This window comes from Kogia breviceps, chromosome 16, assembly GCF_026419965.1.
Source record: "Kogia breviceps isolate mKogBre1 chromosome 16, mKogBre1 haplotype 1, whole genome shotgun sequence".
NCBI classification, from domain to species: Eukaryota; Metazoa; Chordata; class Mammalia; order Artiodactyla; family Physeteridae; genus Kogia; species Kogia breviceps.
The window spans coordinates 16,510,783-16,527,126 of NC_081325.1; the positions used below are offsets into that span (position 1 = coordinate 16,510,783).

Below are 16,344 nucleotides of genomic sequence, written 5' to 3' on the forward strand. Positions count from 1 at the left end.
TTTCTATATTATTATCTCCATCTTACGGATGAAATAACGAGGCACAGAGAAATTAAAATAACTTGCCCAGAGTCACAGAGCTAAGAAATTTAAGTGGTGAAGTGGGATTAGAGCCCAGTCCATCTTGATTATACAGCCAGAGTTTTCAACTATTATGTACTGCATTTTTCTGTTATATTCTCCACCTTCTAGAACTTAAAGGCAAATAATTAGTAAATATTTGAAACCCATCCAGCACCGAATGATGCCTTTTCTTTTTTTTTTTTTTTTTTTTTTTTTGCGGTACGCGGGCCCCTCACTGCTGTGGCCTCTCCCGTTGCGGAGCACAGGCTCCGGACACGCAGGCGCAGTGGCCACGGCTCACGGGCCCAGCCGCTCCGCGGCACGTGGGATCCTCCCGGACTGGGGCATGAACCCGTGTCCCCTGCATCGGCAGGCGGACTCTCAACCACTGCGCCACCAGGGAAGCCCCGATGCCTTTTCTTATAGAGAACAACAGGCTGTTTATTGTGATGGAGGGGATCTCATGAAAAGGATCAAAAAACAACGGGGAGTGTTACTTAGTGAAGATCAGGTAAAAACTCTTCTAATTTGCCTTTTAATTTATATTGGGGGATTAAATTTATAATGTCATAAGCAATAGACTGTTTATATGAAGCATGCTTTGTGGAAGAGAAATTCAAACTATAAAATAGTGGATCAGTATTCTTGATAGGTCTAGCCTAGAACATGTTTGCAATTGAACTTAAATTGAATTTCTTTTTGAGAGTGAACTTTGCTTGAGAAAGAACTGTGTCATATTTTTGGACAATCTCATGTAGGATGCCTCTGAGATAAATCTTCATGGCGGAAAAAAAAAGTGAATGTGGATGTTCCTTAGCCATTTAAAATGTGATGTATTTATAGCTTCACTTTTCTTCCTTTTATCGTTGGGTACGCTGTTTTAAAATAGCTATCCCACTTTGCTCCGGAGGATAGAAGCTCTTCTTAGCAATGGCTATTTAGCTTCATTGGCTATTAAGAGAGAGGAGAGAAAAGGTGAAGAATAATGGCCTCAGGTCTCATTTTCTCTTTGCACAAACATTTTTCTTCTATACTCTGAGGTCCCTTTGATACTCTCTTGGGAGTTGTACTCGTGAAGGAGACAGGTGTGTGGGGTGGGGACTGAAGAATTGGACTCAGGGCCTGTGCGATTGATGGGAAAGGCCACCGCCTCAGGCAGGGCACAGGAATGGCCTGCCATCTTTCTTTAGGGCATTTGTTTCTTTGTTCTCTTTTAGCATTTAAGAGCATCAGGCCCAAATAATTTCCTCCTAGAGTTAAATTGAATGCTGTGGGTTTCCCCGGTGGCGCAGTGCTTAAGAATCCGCCTGCCAGTGCAGGGAACACGGGTTCGAGCCCTGGTCCGGGAAGATCCCACATGCCGCGGAGCAACTAAGCCCGTGCGCCACAACTACTGAGCCTGCGCTCTAGAGCTCGCGAGCCACGACTACTGAGCCCACGTGCCACAACTACTGAAGCCCGCGCGCCTAGAGCTCATGCTCCACAACAAGAGAAGCCACTGCAAGAGAAGCCCGCGCACCACAACGAAGAGTAGTCCCAGCTCACCGCCACTAGAGAAAGCCCATGTGCAGCAACAAAGACCCAACGCAGCCAAAAAAAAAAAAGAATGTTGTGAATGTATGAATGATTAAAGAATCAGTATCTCTAACCTCTAAATTTAATCAAGCATTCTCCCTATGCTCATTTACGTTATATATTAAATTCTATATTTGTAGAAACCCTCCTTTCTTCCTATCTAAGTATTATTTTGCCACATGTAATAAAAATACTTTTCTCTACACAGTTTTGAACTACATTTCCCATTTTGGGGAAAGAACTAAAATTACAAGTGAATCTTAGTATCTGGAATGTAGCTTTTTTTTCTGTTGTTTTCCTCTCTGTGTATAATTTGGTGGACAAAGAATCATTGAAATTTTACAGTCATTTAAATAAATCTCTATAGGTATAGACATAGTTTAATAAAGAGGCTCATGGCCAGCTAAGAAAATCATATCTAAGAAATAAAATTAAACTTTAAAAAGTTTAAAAGTAAAATATTTCTTAGTTTTATATTATATACTTGTATGTTAATATTTCATTAAAAATTTTAATGACCTCACAGATTCTCCACTTCTTCCTCTTTCTCACTTTGCCCTTGACACCCTTCCTCCACTGAAAAGGAAAAAGCAGTGGCACGAGGGTTATCAGGAAACAGAGCTGCTTGTCTACTCTCCTGATGCAGTTCGCAACCCAATGTTAAGAAAAAAGATCATGACTTGCCTCCCTCTCTTTCTTGGTTCTGTTTATCTTTCTCTGTGTGCAGTGTTCCTTTTCATACCAACACATTTGGATTGCCTTTTCACGCCTCCATGTTTCTAACTGTAAAAAGAAAATAGTACGATAAGATGGTATACCTATTAGCTTCATTCATAAGACCACACACACAAGTATATGATTCTTCTCTTCTTGTATGTTTTCATGAAGACATTTCAGTGATCAGCAGACTCCTCACCTGTTTTGTTTCATGTTCCCTCTACAGATTCTGAGTTGGTTTGTACAGTTTTCTCTAGGACTGAAACATATTCATGACAGGAAGATCTTACACAGGAACATAAAAACACAGGTAACAGCTCAGAGACAAAATCAAGACAGATCTTTTGTTTTCTTGAAATATCTCCAAAAACATAGCATTTTCTCCACTTACAGAACATTTTTCTTAGCAAGAATGGAATGGTTGCAAAGCTTGGGGACTTTGGTATTGCAAGAGTCCTGAACAAGTAAGTACTTTTAAAAAACCTTTTCTTTCTGATCATGACAGCCAAAATATGTATTTTTAGTTATCATGAATTAAGATAATAAGAGTTTGGTTTCCCAATAATTTTTGATAACTGTTTATATAAGTGTATTAAATCATTCAGATGCTACTTTGAGATTAAAATTTGCAGGTAGGTAGGAGAAGGATGGTGGCGATGTATAGTGTGATATAAGCTGATCAAATGAGATGTGACTGAAATGCGTATACAGCTAGTGAGCGTTTCGTGAAACAGACAAATTCACACGTGCTGAGGGGGAATGGATTGATGCAGCTGTTTTGGAAGTCAGTTTGGTGGTAATAAATATCAAGAGATTTTTAAATGTTCCATTTCTGAGAATTTATTAGAAGGGGATAATTTGAAATCTGGAATAACATAGATGCCTAATAATTGGGAAATGGTCACATTTCATAAAACTTAGCACAGCATGTACCTGAATATTATAAAGCCACTAACATTATGATTTGGAAGACTCTTGATAACATGAGGACAAACTTTGTTATATTAAGTAAAAAAAGAAGGGAATTCTGAATTTTAAATATGCTGTGATCACAGCTATGTGGAAAATATTCATGGAAAAAAGACAAGAAGGAAATATGTCAGAATTTTAACACTAGTTGTTTGGGGGTTTTAAGATTCTGAGTAAATTTTTTCTTCTTTATTTACTTTTATGTTTTCCAAATTTTAAATCATGAGATTGCATTACTTTAGTCATTGGAAAGTGGGAAGTCTTTACATGTGAGGGTTTTGCAATGTAACAATGGTACCTCTTCGTGCAATCTTTAAGCCATAAAATTTTTTCTAATGTGTAGATTTTGGGGAGGTGAATTATAAGCTTAAAAATCAATGAATTTTATTACTATATTATTAATATACAATGTTTTGCTTTATTTTAGTATATGAATACATCAAATTTTGTGTGTCCACTTTTATACTTTTTTCTTGCATGTATGTATATGTCTTAAGCCCTTCCTTAAGTAATACACTGTGTTATTTTATTATTTAATATAATTTTGCTAGTACCATGGAACTTGCTAGAACTTGTGTTGGAACGCCTTACTACTTGTCCCCAGAGATCTGTCAGAATAAACCCTACAACAATAAAACATGAGTTGCTGACTTTTGGTTTGAAAGTCACAGTAAAATCTGATGCAGTCTTCCTTATGGCGCTTTTGTAGTTTCATTTTCTTCACCTGTGGAATGAGAATCCCAGTGTCGGACCACTTCAGTGTTCTCTGAAGGTTTTGAACTTATTTAGAAAAAAGACATTTCTTTTGAAGATGCAAGTGATAGAAAGAATAACATTGAAAATCGCAGTTGCTGTGATGTCCATCTGTGTATTTGCTTCTCATGCTTTCTAAGCCCTGTCTAGCCTATTGCAGGAAAGTGCTGTAAATGGGTCAGAAGACGGTGAGGCTGGTGACTGAGCACTGGTTTAGCAGCCAGGAATCCTAATATTGATTGACTCAGTCGGCAATTTGACCGAGTCAGTCCATCTCTGCAGGCCTCAGTTCCCCTACCTGCAACAAAGAGAGCTGGTAATTGTTAAGGCATAGGTAGATAGGTAATTGTTAAGGCATCTTCCAGCTTTAAAATTCAGCTAGCTTTTATGTATGTGGTACCAGAGCGTACTGTCAGGGGTAATATTAATAGACACAGTGATAAAAGATGAAGATGAGGTAGTTATTTATTTATTTATTTATTTTTTAAAGAAGATGTTGGGGGTAGGAGTTTATTAATTTATTTTTGCTGTGTTGAGTCTTTGTTTCTGTGCGAGGGCTTTCTCTAGTTGTGGCAAGCGGGGGCCACTCTTCATCACGGTGCGCAGGCCTGTCACTATCGCAGCCTCTCTTGTTGCGGAGCACAGGCTCCAGACGCACAGGCTCAGTAGTTGTGGTGCACGGGCCTAGTTGCTCCGCGGCATGTGGGATCCTCCCAGACCAGGGCTCGAACCCGTGTCCCCTGCATTAGCAGGCAGATTCTCAACCACTGCGCCACCAGGGAAACCCTGAGGTAGTTTTTACTTCCATGGAAGGAGAAGGAAAAATTTTCACTTTTCAAAGCTGTCTGCCAGTTGAACCAGTTGGCTTTGCAGGAAGACTGAGTTTCTTTGTGGAGTTAATTGTCTGTTTGTTTAGGAAAATACCCAAGGGATATTTGGCTGTTTGACTTTGAAAGAGAGGGCAAAGCCTTACAAAAGAGTGGTAAACATTTCCCCACATAGTGAAAGAGCAGGCAGTTTTTGGAGACAGCCTCTGACTTAGAGAAGGGGTTTGGCCTCAAGCTGAGCAGGAATGCAGCTTGTGTAGCCGGGGTAGAAGCGCAGGCTGTCCAGAGCAGAGCACAGTGCTACAAAGAGAGACCCCTAGCTCCGCAGCATTGCTTTGTTTCCTTGTACTGCTTTTTTAAGGATTTGAGTCAACATTTAAATATGCTGGTCTGATGCTTTCAATAATTGGAAGATCCTAGCAGTAATTGTTACAAAACCAGATTCATTTGCCTTTTGAACACACAAGCCAAATGCTGAGGCACCGAGGTTTGCAGCAGAGAAAGGGTTTATTCACAAGGCAGCCAAATGAGGAGACTGGAGTACAGGTCTTAGATCTGCCTCCCTGAAAGTGAGGGTCCTGAGATATTTATCTGTGGTCTTAGGCGTGGGGAAAGAGGATTGGAGGTAGGGAAGAGGTGAAGTAACTGGTGTTCTGTATAGACATATCTGAGTTACATCCTTCTTCATAGGATGCATGTTCAAAAATGGAGGTGTTTAGCATGATCAGAGGGTGGTGTTTTGGGCCCTCTGAGGTCAAAAGGTCATGCACTGGACACCTGCACAGGCCTAGTTTTAGCATATTTTTTTCAAGTTCATTGAGTACCAGATACTCTGGTCATCACTTAATCTAACTTTGATTTTGTCAATAGCCTTGAGTAGAATATTCCTTTCTAAATCAACCAGATGTCACCCTTTGAATCAAACAAATCCATGTTTGAGTTCTGCCTTCCTCCTCCAAATTGGTCAAAATTCCACACGTGTACACATTTTCTTCGAGCTCATCACATGAAGTAAATATTGAGCCATCAGATTCTAGCAAAGCTTGAAACCTTTTCTTTGCTAGGATTCTGACAAACTACCAATTTTCCCTCTAGTCGTAGTAAGAGTAAGAATTGATAATGTACTGAAAGCATTTGTGAAAACTTACCAACCTATATAAAATTGTAAAGATGCACAAATATAATGCACTGTAAGGATAAAGGTTTTCATTGAGAATTATTGATATTTCTTAGCATGTCAACTCTTATCTTACCCAGGGATATTTGGTCTCTTGTCTGCATCTTATATGAGCTCTGCACACTCAGACATCCTGTAAGTATATTAATCATCAGATTAATCTTGAACTATTGAAAACTATATAAATGAAATTAACCTCTTGAGAGGAAAAGGTTAATGTTTGGTTTCATTAGATTGTTAAAAATTATATGGACAAGCTATTAACAAGAATGACAGCTCCATATATACTGACATGGAAAGATATCCAAGCTATATTATAAAGTACAAAATCCAAGTTGGAGAATAGTACATGTAGCACATTTCCATAAAAATAAATTGTGTGTGAACATATCAATACATAATCAGCAAAGGGAAAAAGTGCATGGGGCGAAGATTGTCGGAAACCAGGCACAAGCTTCCAAGAGCCTTTCCCAGTAGAGTCACACAGGATGCACTGATTTCTCCAGCAACAAGTTGTGACAATACATGTGAAATGTTATCTACCAGGGAAGCTCATTCGAGACCCAGTGTCCAGAGTTTTTGTTGGGACTGGTCATGTAGGCACCTCTGCATAGCAAGTGCCAAACTTCTAGATTCCCAGGAAGAAAGCAGGTATTCAGCATAAACCATGTTTGCACGGTGTGGGGAAAGAGAGAGCCACTTGGAACATTTTGGGAATGGTGAGAACTTTCCTGAAATCCAAGTTCCCAGATGCCAGCCAAGGGCCAATGTAAGCAGGCCTTTCTAAGGATAGCAGTCTTAGACCATCTACGTTACCTCTTTTGTACACAGCTGGCGTTTTGTTGCTATTGTTATTATTATTATCGTTATTTTCAAGTAGTCTCAGATAGTAAGTGTCTAAGCCAAACCTGATCTTTTCCGCCCGACATTATCATTATGTGTAAATAATGATGATTTCATACAATGGAATGTTTTCTGGTTTATGAAGAATTTTTGAGGAAATGGTTTATGTTATGTTAATTTAAAAAGCAAGATGTAAAATTTCATATTGTTATGATCTCAACTTTGTAAAATAAACATTATTTTTAAAAAGACTAGAAGGAGGGCTTCCCTGGTGGCGCGGTGGTTGAGAGTCTGCCCGCCTATGCAGGGGACGCGGGTTCGTGCCCCGGTCCGGGAAGATCCCACGTGCCGCGGAGCGACTGCGCCCGTGAGCCATGGCCGCTGAGCCTGCGCGTCCGGAGCCTGTGCTCCGCAACCGGAGAGGCCACAACAGTGAGAGGCCCGCGTACCGCAAAAAAAAAAAAAAAAAAAAAAAAAAGACTAGAAGGAAATATACTTCTGGGTGGTGAAATTGTATGTTTTTTCCCTGTTTGTAATTTCCTATACTTTCCAGTTTTTTAGAATGAGTAAATATTTTGATAATAAGAAAAAAACTTTAAAAACCCTTGTTTTAAGTAGGACGACATTTCATTGAACAACCCGCCTACAGTATCTACTCATGAAAGATTAGTTGATGGAAACAGTTCAGGGTAGACCATAGTGCTCTATTTAAAGCTATATAACGTTGTTTTGTTTCTTGATATTACTTTAAATACTAGCATTGAATTTTTCTCTGATTTAGTGTCACCATTCCTTGTCTTTTCAGTTTGAGGGTAACAACTTACACCAGCTGGTTCTGAAGATTTGTCAAGCTCATGTTCCCCCAATATCTCCAAGGTTTTCCCATAACGTACAGTCCTTAATATCCCAGCTCTTTGAAGTATCTCCCGGAGATCGACCATCCATTAGTTCCATTTTGAAAAGGCCCTTTTTAGAGAACCTTATGGCCAAATACTTGACTCCCGAGGTGAGTTTTGAGACGATTCTGTTTGTATTTTGACAGAGATTTTTACTAGCAAGTCCTGACACACTGTTTGATTTTAGGTATTTCAGGAAGAATTCAATCACACCCTCAGACATAAAGCAAGATCGTCTGCTTCTCTACCCTCTGGGAAGGTGGTCCCAGGTAAGAATGATTTAACCGTGCAATCAAAAAACATTTATTATGTCTCATGCAATGATTTATAATATATGGCTGATAACTTTAGCAGAGAAATTCCTCCAAATACGTTGAACATGGACATTTAAAAAATATGGGCAGGGGCTTCCCTGGTGGCGCAGTGGTTGAGAGTCCGCCTGCCGATGCAGGGGACGTGGGTTCGTGCCCCGGTCCGGGAAGATCCCACATGCCGCGGAGCAACCAAGCCCGTGAGCCACAACTACTGAGCCTGCGCGTCTGGAGCCTGTGCTACGCAACAAGAGAGGCCGCGATAGTGAGAGGCCCGCGCACCGCGATGAAGACTGGCCCCTGCTTGCCACAACTAGAGAAAGCCCTCGCACAGAAACGAAGACCTAACACAGCCAAAAATAAATAAATTAATAAATTAATTTTAAAAAATATGGGCAGTATAAGCAGAAGAAAAATGATCTTGTTAAGTGGTGACCCGGGAGCGCGCGTGTATATCTAGTTTATGCATGACCTGGAGGGGTCATCTCCTCTCTTCTCATCAGTCGGGAAAACTTGATGAAGCAATGGATTTGCTGATAAAGAGGTGCTCAAAGAGGTAGAATCTAAACTTAACTTCTGTGTAGGGAAGGGATAGAGAGTCAAAGAACGTTCACAGACAGATATGGAATCATGAAATGAAGCTTATTTTTCTGAAATAGAGACAATGGACTGGCGATTAAGAGTTCTCCTGCAGAGGCCTGTTGGAGCTGAAGTTAGGATCTCGGACCTAATTGGTAACAGTGGGAGAACATTATTATGTGACCCCCAAAGAAAGCAGCTGATACTTTATGGTAATGATAAATGGAGAAGCAGTTGTAGTGGTGGAGTTAGGAATCAGCTGATGAAGTACTGTGTGTGTGTGTGTGTGTGTGTGTGTGTGTGTGTGTGTGTGTGTGAAAGAGAGACAGACAGACAGATATTAAAGAGAAAAATTACTAATTCAATTGATATTGTGAAATAAAAGCATCAGGATTTTTAGCCATAACCAAATGTCTCAACTTTAAGGATGAGGAGTAGAAAATCTCTCCAGGGAACAGTGATAGGGGAATATTATCCACTGTGATGGAGAAACTAAAAGTGAGAAAAGTTATAAAGGGAAAGTGAATTAATGATCTGCCATGTTTAATTTCGTTTGCCATCGTTATATATTAGTCTAGATTGAGCATGTTTAGAAAGTAGATAAGTAGAGGACGAAAGAAACTGTATTGTCTACATTTCTAATATAGGACAGATAGGAAAACAAGAACACATTTTTTTTCTATTTATTTTTGGCTGCGTTGGGTCTTTGTTGCTGCGCGCGGGCTTTCTCTAGTTGCGGCGAGCGGGGGCTACTCCTCGTTGCGGTGTGCGGGCTTCTCACTGTGGTGGCTTCTCTTGTTGGGGAGCACGGGCTCTAGGCGCGCAGGCTTCAGTAGTTGTGGCTCGCGGGCTCTAGAGCGGAGGCTCAGTAGTTGTGGCGCACGGGCTTAGTGGCTCCGTGGAATGTGGGATCTTCCCGGACCAGGGATCAAAGCTGCTTCCCCTGCATTGGCAGGCGGATTCTTAACCACTGGGCCACCAGGGAGGCCCGGAGATTCTTAACTAGCCAAAAAATTTAGAAAAGAAGAGCACTGAGGGGCACTTGCCCTTCCAAATATCAAACTGTCTTATATAAATTATAGTCATTAAAACAATGTGATACTAGCACCAGAATTAAAAAAGTAATGAAAAAAGAGAAAGTTTAGAAACAAACTCTAGTATGTATCATAATTTAGCCTATGCTAAAAGTCGCATCATAAGTCAATGGGAAAAGAAAGAATTACTCAGATAAATGCTCTAGGACCAACTGGTTAACAATTTGGGGTAAATTGTGAAATCAGACCCTATATAATGATACAACAAAATAAATTCCAAAATAAAATCAAAGAGTTTATATGTTAAAAAATGAAGTGATATATCAGAAAATAAAGTGAATGAAAATATAGGTATTTTTTTTTGGCTAGGGAAGAATTAGCTATTCAAAATACATAGGAAAAAAATCACAGAATAAATTAGTAATAGATTCAGCTTTAACAATGAAAGCCTTTGGTAAAGAAAATATTATAATACTAGCCCCTAGAATTGTCATTTTCAGTAGTTTACCTAGGGAAAATAATCGTAAATGTCAAAAAAATTAACTACAAATGAGTTCATTAAAGTGTTGTCTATAATAGTAAAAAATTCTAGCAATCTAAAAATCCAGTAAAAAAGAATTAGTTAAGTTATAATATATCCATAAAACAGAATACCATGTTTTCTTTAAAATGTTGGTGTAGAACAATATTTAATAATACAGATATGGTATGTTGCTAATTGAAAAGAACAAGTTATAAAAGGGTGTGTAATATTTAGCCCATTTTTTGTTTCAAAATGAAGCAGAAGCTATACGTGAGAAGGAAATTTTGAAATTTTAAGTCTCTGGAGAGTGGGATTGTGGTAATTTTTGTTTCCTTCTTCTACTTATCTGATCTCCAGAGTTCCTATAATGAAACATACTAATAAATTAAGAAAAATGATAACACAAGTTATTTTTTAAATTAAGGTAATGGAACAGTTGCATTTCTGTGGAACCTGACTAAAGTTCAGGTAAATGCCTCAAGAATTTGTCCATTCATGCCGTTAATATTTCTTTAGCGTTAAATACATTGGCCAGTCAGTCAAATGTTAATAATAAAAGTGAAACAATTTTAAACCTGTTTATAATTTCAGTCTTATAAGTTATGATCTATCTATGTCTTAGTCCATTCAGGCCACTGTCACAAAATACCATAAACTGGGAGACTTACAAACAACATTTATTTTGCACAGTTCTGGAGGCTGGAAAGTCCAAGATCACGATGCTGGCAGATTCAGGGTCTGCTTAGGGCCCGATTCCATCTTTTTTTTTTTTTTTTTTTTTTTTGCGATACGCGGGCCTCTCACTGTTGTGGCCTCTCCCGTTGCGGAGCACAGGCTCCGGACGCGCAGGCCTAGCGGCCATGGCTCACGGGCTTACCTGCTCCGCGGCATGTGGGATCCTCCCGGACCAGGGTACGAACCCGTGTCTCCTGCATCGGCAGGCGGATTCTCAACCACTGCGCCACCAGGGAAGCCCCCCCGATTCCATCTTTTTGCTGTGTCCTCACTTAGCGGAAAAGATGAGGGAGCTCTCTGAGGTCTGTTTCACAGGAGCATTAATCCTATTCACGAGGCTCCATCCTCATGACCTAATCACCTCTCCACAGCCCCTCCTCCTAATACCATCACACTGGGCATTAAGTTTCAACATATGAATTCGGGGGGCATGCACACATTCGGTCCAAAGCAATCTGTATTAGATTGAGGGTGGTGATTTCTCTGCTTTTGAAGGTACCACCTGATGGACTCCAGGTTTCCTAAGAACTAGTTCCTGCAGTTAGTCACACTTTGACTGCTTTGAGATCAACGAGTTATTTCCTTATACCCAGGGCTGTTCATTCCAGATGCTGCCACTGCAGAGGACAGGAGACAGCGAGATGCTGTGTCTCCTCAGACTCTGCTACAAATGATGGCCGCGGCCGATGTCACCTCCACCTGCTCCACTGTGCCTGAGAGTGAAGCTGACGTCAGTGGCACAAACTGTCAGCAAGAGGAGAGCGAGGCCCCAAAGGCAGCTGTGTTCACCCTGACTTGACAGTTCTCAGTTTTCAGTATAATCCCGATAGATTTGTATTCAGTACCTTTCAAAGATTTTGTTTGGGTTTCTCCCCTACCTCTGCAGAGACTTGCCTGCTAATTATTCTAGACAATTGGCCACTGTAGCTATGAGAATGTAAAGGAAGAAAGATCCAGGTTCCCGCCTTCCTCCCAAGGAGGGACAGGTGGCTTCATTTGCCTTCCTGTGCTAGCCTAATAACTCCCTTGCAGTTTCTTAAAAGGTCGTTTTGTCCTCAGTAACATCAGAACTGAAATATTAGCTGTCCCACAAGATTTAGAGAGTCAGTGCAAAGATACATATTAAATTGCTTTGCAAACCAAAGTGCTATTTCCATGTTAGCAGTGTTTAGGATATGATGATATTTTCAACCTAAATTCTTCCATTTTCATTTGAGCTTCTGGCATAGTCTTTCCTTAGCAGAGAGTCCCAGCAATATCTGGGTGTGATCTTACAGGTGGCGGAGATTTTTATTGCTTATTTCTTATGTTCTTCTTGATAACACTGAGGCTGGGGGAGAGCTAAAATTTATACCCATCTTATAAGTTGAAGTCTGTAAGTATATCACTGAGATTAGTAATTAAAAGTGTGTGAATTGACCCATATTTATACTATTACAAAATATACTGCATATCATCAAATTTACAAGAAAGGGCTTGCAAACATAATACAATTTAATCCATCCTAAGCCAATGAGACAGTAAGAGGGGAAACCTAATTTAAAATAAATAGAATAGAAATGTCAACACACCCAAACAGCCAGTTTACGGGGCAAAAAATGACTCTCCTGCCCAACAGTACATGATAACATTGTCACTAAAGTTTTCTGTATCTCAGCTTCCTTGCTAATAAAATGAGGGGTGGGATTAGGTGACCTCCAAGGATCTCACATTCTGTGATTTTATAAAAACTCAAGTGAAGAAGCATTTTTAGTTTCAATAATCCAGGCTCCTTTTCAGACGGCCAAGTGATTGTGATTGAAGGCATTCCAGAAAACAGGAAACACCGGGAACTTTAATGAGTGTTTTGACAGCAGCACATCTAACAAGTAGCTCATTTTCTGCCAACGATGGAGAATTTGGTATGTAGTTTACTTTTAAGAACATAATCAGTCCCCATGTCAGACGTGTAAATGCAGAATGGAGATAAAAATAGCCTGGAGAGAGAATTGGGAGGGTGTCTAAGCCTTTTCAGAAGCTGATTTGCTTTGTCCAAGCCTGTTCCAAATGCCATTAACAAAAGACTTGAACTTCTGAGAAAAGTAGGATCATTTTCTGTAATGTGATGGGTTGACAGGTGATGAAAAGTTAGGTGGGAAGGACCAGTGGCTTTGTGGGTGATGAGCTAGTGCTTAGTGCTGCCTCACAGAGCCCGTTTATGCTGACAGCTCTTCAGGAGACTCAAATTACCATCCTGTGGGCCGTAAAATACATCTTAATACAGTTTTTTTGGCTTTGGGTTTTTCTTGCCTCCAATGTTTAGCAAGATTATGCTGCTGTTGACTTTTTTTTTAACCTCTTTATTGGAGTATAATTGCTTTACAATGGTGTGTTAGTTTCTGCTGTATAACAAAGTGAATCAGCTATATGTATACATCTATCCCCATATCTCCTTCCTCTTGTGTCTCCCTCCCACCCTCCCTATCCCACCCCTCTAGGTGGTCACAAAGCACCGAGCTGATCTCCCTGTGCTATGCGGCTGCTTCCCACTAGCTATCTATTTTACGTTTGGTAGTGCTGTTGACTTTAAGGGAAACCAACCGTTACTTTTTTTTTTTTTAACCTCTTTATTGGAGTATAATTGCTTTACAATGGTGTGTTAGTTTCTGCTTTACAACAAAGTGAATCAGTTACTTTCTAAAGTTGGAGGGAATTCCTATCACAGTGGGCATTTGGTCCTCCACTGTGTGTGCAGGTGTAAACTGCTACAAGCAAAGCCATTTGGGGCAGGCAGTTATCAAACAAAGAGCACCTGCGCAGGGGCAAGGTTTCAGGGCTGGAGTTGTGGAGATTCGAGGCTGAGGCAGAGTGGAGGCCTGGTTAGAAACCTCATAGTGATGGAGGCGGATGCGAGCTTACAAAGTTAAAGAACAACACTGAGAATAATGCAGGAGTCGTACCCGACTGTTTCTGAAGAGTGAGTCTGCCAGTTTGTGAAGCTCAAGAAAAGGGGAATCTTTGTGAAAGGTGAGTCTTAAAGAATGGACAGCATTTTATTGAGGAAGGAATATTTCAGGTGAGGAGAAGTTGCAGATCCACAGGCCTGAGAGACTGAGAAAGACGGTATGGCTAAAATCTAGGTGCCGGGGATGGGACCAGAGTCCCTGAGTAGATGAAGTCCTTCGGTGTTATTACTTATCTCAGCTGCCACACTTAAAACTCAAGGCGGGGGCGGCAGTGCAGTGGGGAGAGAGAGAAAATGCATCCCTGCCTTCAAGGCTCTCTTTCAAGTACCTTCAAACCACAGACGGCAGTATGATTCCATGTCTGCTCCCTCCCCTTCTATCCTGGGATAGAAACATCATCTGTAAGGATGGGGCTGGGGGCCGGTGGGGAAGAAGTTTTGGGCTGGCCTGGCTTGGCCTGGAGGCCAAGGGCTGGGGCCACAGACCAGGTAGGAGGGAGGCGCCCATCTTTCAGGACACTGCGATGGTGACATACTGGTGGCTATGATGTGTCTTCTTGGGTTTGTTCCTGTGCTTCTTGGAGAAAGTCATAGAAAACTTCATTTGGTCTTGCATACCAAATTAATTCATGAACTTACTGCATTTTCGAATGGATGGCTTTACATTAGGCATATATGAGCAATTTAATCTAACAAGTGGGATTAAACATAGGAACTTGCCTCTAAGGGTAGCATTCAAAGTAAAATGTAGGTATTTTCTTTTGTAACCTGCTAAGGGTGCGGGCATCCCCTCCCACCCCCACTATACTTTCTCTTCTCTTTCAGCCCCTAACTCTGTTGTTGGCCTCACCCCATCATTCCTACCCCTGCAGCAAGCCTGACTTCCTGTCTCTGGTCATCTCTTCTTTCTTTACCTCTCCCTCTGCACCCTGCCAGATAATCCTAAAAATCCTTTTAAATCCTGCAAAAGAGTCTCCCTTACCCTCAGGATAAAATCCAGACTCTGCAGACTCTAAGTGCCTGAAAGATCGGATGGCCTCTCCCAGCACCACAGCTGCTAGCACTTCTCCATCAGCAAATATTTCTCCCTCAGTTTAGAAAGGAGAGTCTTTCTAAAGACTCCTCCCTTTGCCAAAGTAATTCCTCCTGTAAGATTTCACTCTGATGCAACCTCCCGGCCATTTCTGATGTTTTATCAGCAGATACCCTTCCCTCCCTGCTTTTCGCTATATTGCCGGACAGGGCTTTACAAAGGTGTCTGGAATATAGGAGATTCTTAATCAGTTAATAATTGGAATGAACGAGTGGAAGAGCCTGTAACTTGATTGACATGCTTCCCTTTAATCCAAAAAATTCTAATAAGCTTTCTGTAAATCCTCAAGTTTGTCTACGGTCTCTGTCTTTTCTCTGTTCGTTGCCTCTGACAATTGCACATTAATTCAGTCTTATACTCAAATTCATTCACACTCAAATATTGGTTAAATGTATGAAAGACATTTCTATTTCCTTATTATGTTTATCATTTAAATTCAGGCCATAAAAAGATGCAGTAGCAATTTTATTTGACATTTTAGTGATTGCTATGAAAAACCTGGATCTCAATTAAACTACTGCCTGTGTACCACTGACAAGGAACCACTGTTTTGTTTGTTTGTTTTTATAAATTTATTAATTTATTTTTGGCTGCATTGGGTGTTCGTTGCTGCAGGCGGGCTTTCTCTAGTTGGCCGCAAGCGGAGGCTACTCTTTGTTGTGGTGCATGGGCTTATCATTGCGGTGACTTCTCTTGTTGTGGAGTACGGGCTGTAGGTGGGCAGGCTTCATCAGTAGTTATGGCTTGCGGGCTCAGTAGTTGTGGCTCATGGGCTCTAGAGCTCAGGCTCAGTAGTTGGGGCACGTGGGCCCAGCTGCTCCGTGGTATGTGGGACCCTCTGGGACCAGGGCTTGAACCCATGTCCCCTGCATTGGCAGGCAGATTCTTAACCACTGAGACACCAGGGAAGCCTGGAACCACTGTTTATTATTTTTGTTTTTGTTTTTTTGGGGATTGAAACACCTCCCTGCCGTGGAAGCCCGAGTCTTAACACTGGACCATCAGGAAGTCCCCCAGGAACCACTGTTTTAAATGCCTGAGAAAACATCAGGGCACGTCTCCTTTGGATTTGTCTAAGTTTGTTTTCCCTGCTTACTATCCCACAAGCCAGTGTAATTCTCTAATCATAAAAGTAAAGTTCACTTTAGTTTCCTGTTTAATATCTTTCTTCCTCACTAGACTGTAAGCTTCTGAGAGCTTCGTCTTGATCACCAGCTCACTCGGCCTCTCCATCCCTAGCACCTGGTATAATGCCCAGAACTTAGTAAGTCACCATGTCTTTGTGAATGAAAATACAGCCATAGC

At 40.9% G+C, this 16,344-nt stretch overlaps 1 protein-coding gene across 1 annotated transcript in view; it reads left to right on the plus strand.

The window, feature by feature from the left end:
• Positions 1–16,344, plus strand: part of NEK5 (NIMA related kinase 5) — a 34,853-nt gene that overhangs the window by 13,687 nt on the left and 4,822 nt on the right. The window contains 10 exon segments of the mRNA XM_067016894.1: positions 490–501; positions 504–574; positions 2,582–2,665; positions 2,749–2,819; positions 6,162–6,216; positions 7,730–7,930; positions 8,008–8,089; positions 11,596–11,721; positions 12,782–12,817; positions 12,820–12,903. Coding sequence (XP_066872995.1) covers positions 490–501; positions 504–574; positions 2,582–2,665; positions 2,749–2,819; positions 6,162–6,216; positions 7,730–7,930; positions 8,008–8,089; positions 11,596–11,721; positions 12,782–12,817; positions 12,820–12,903 — 822 coding nt within the window.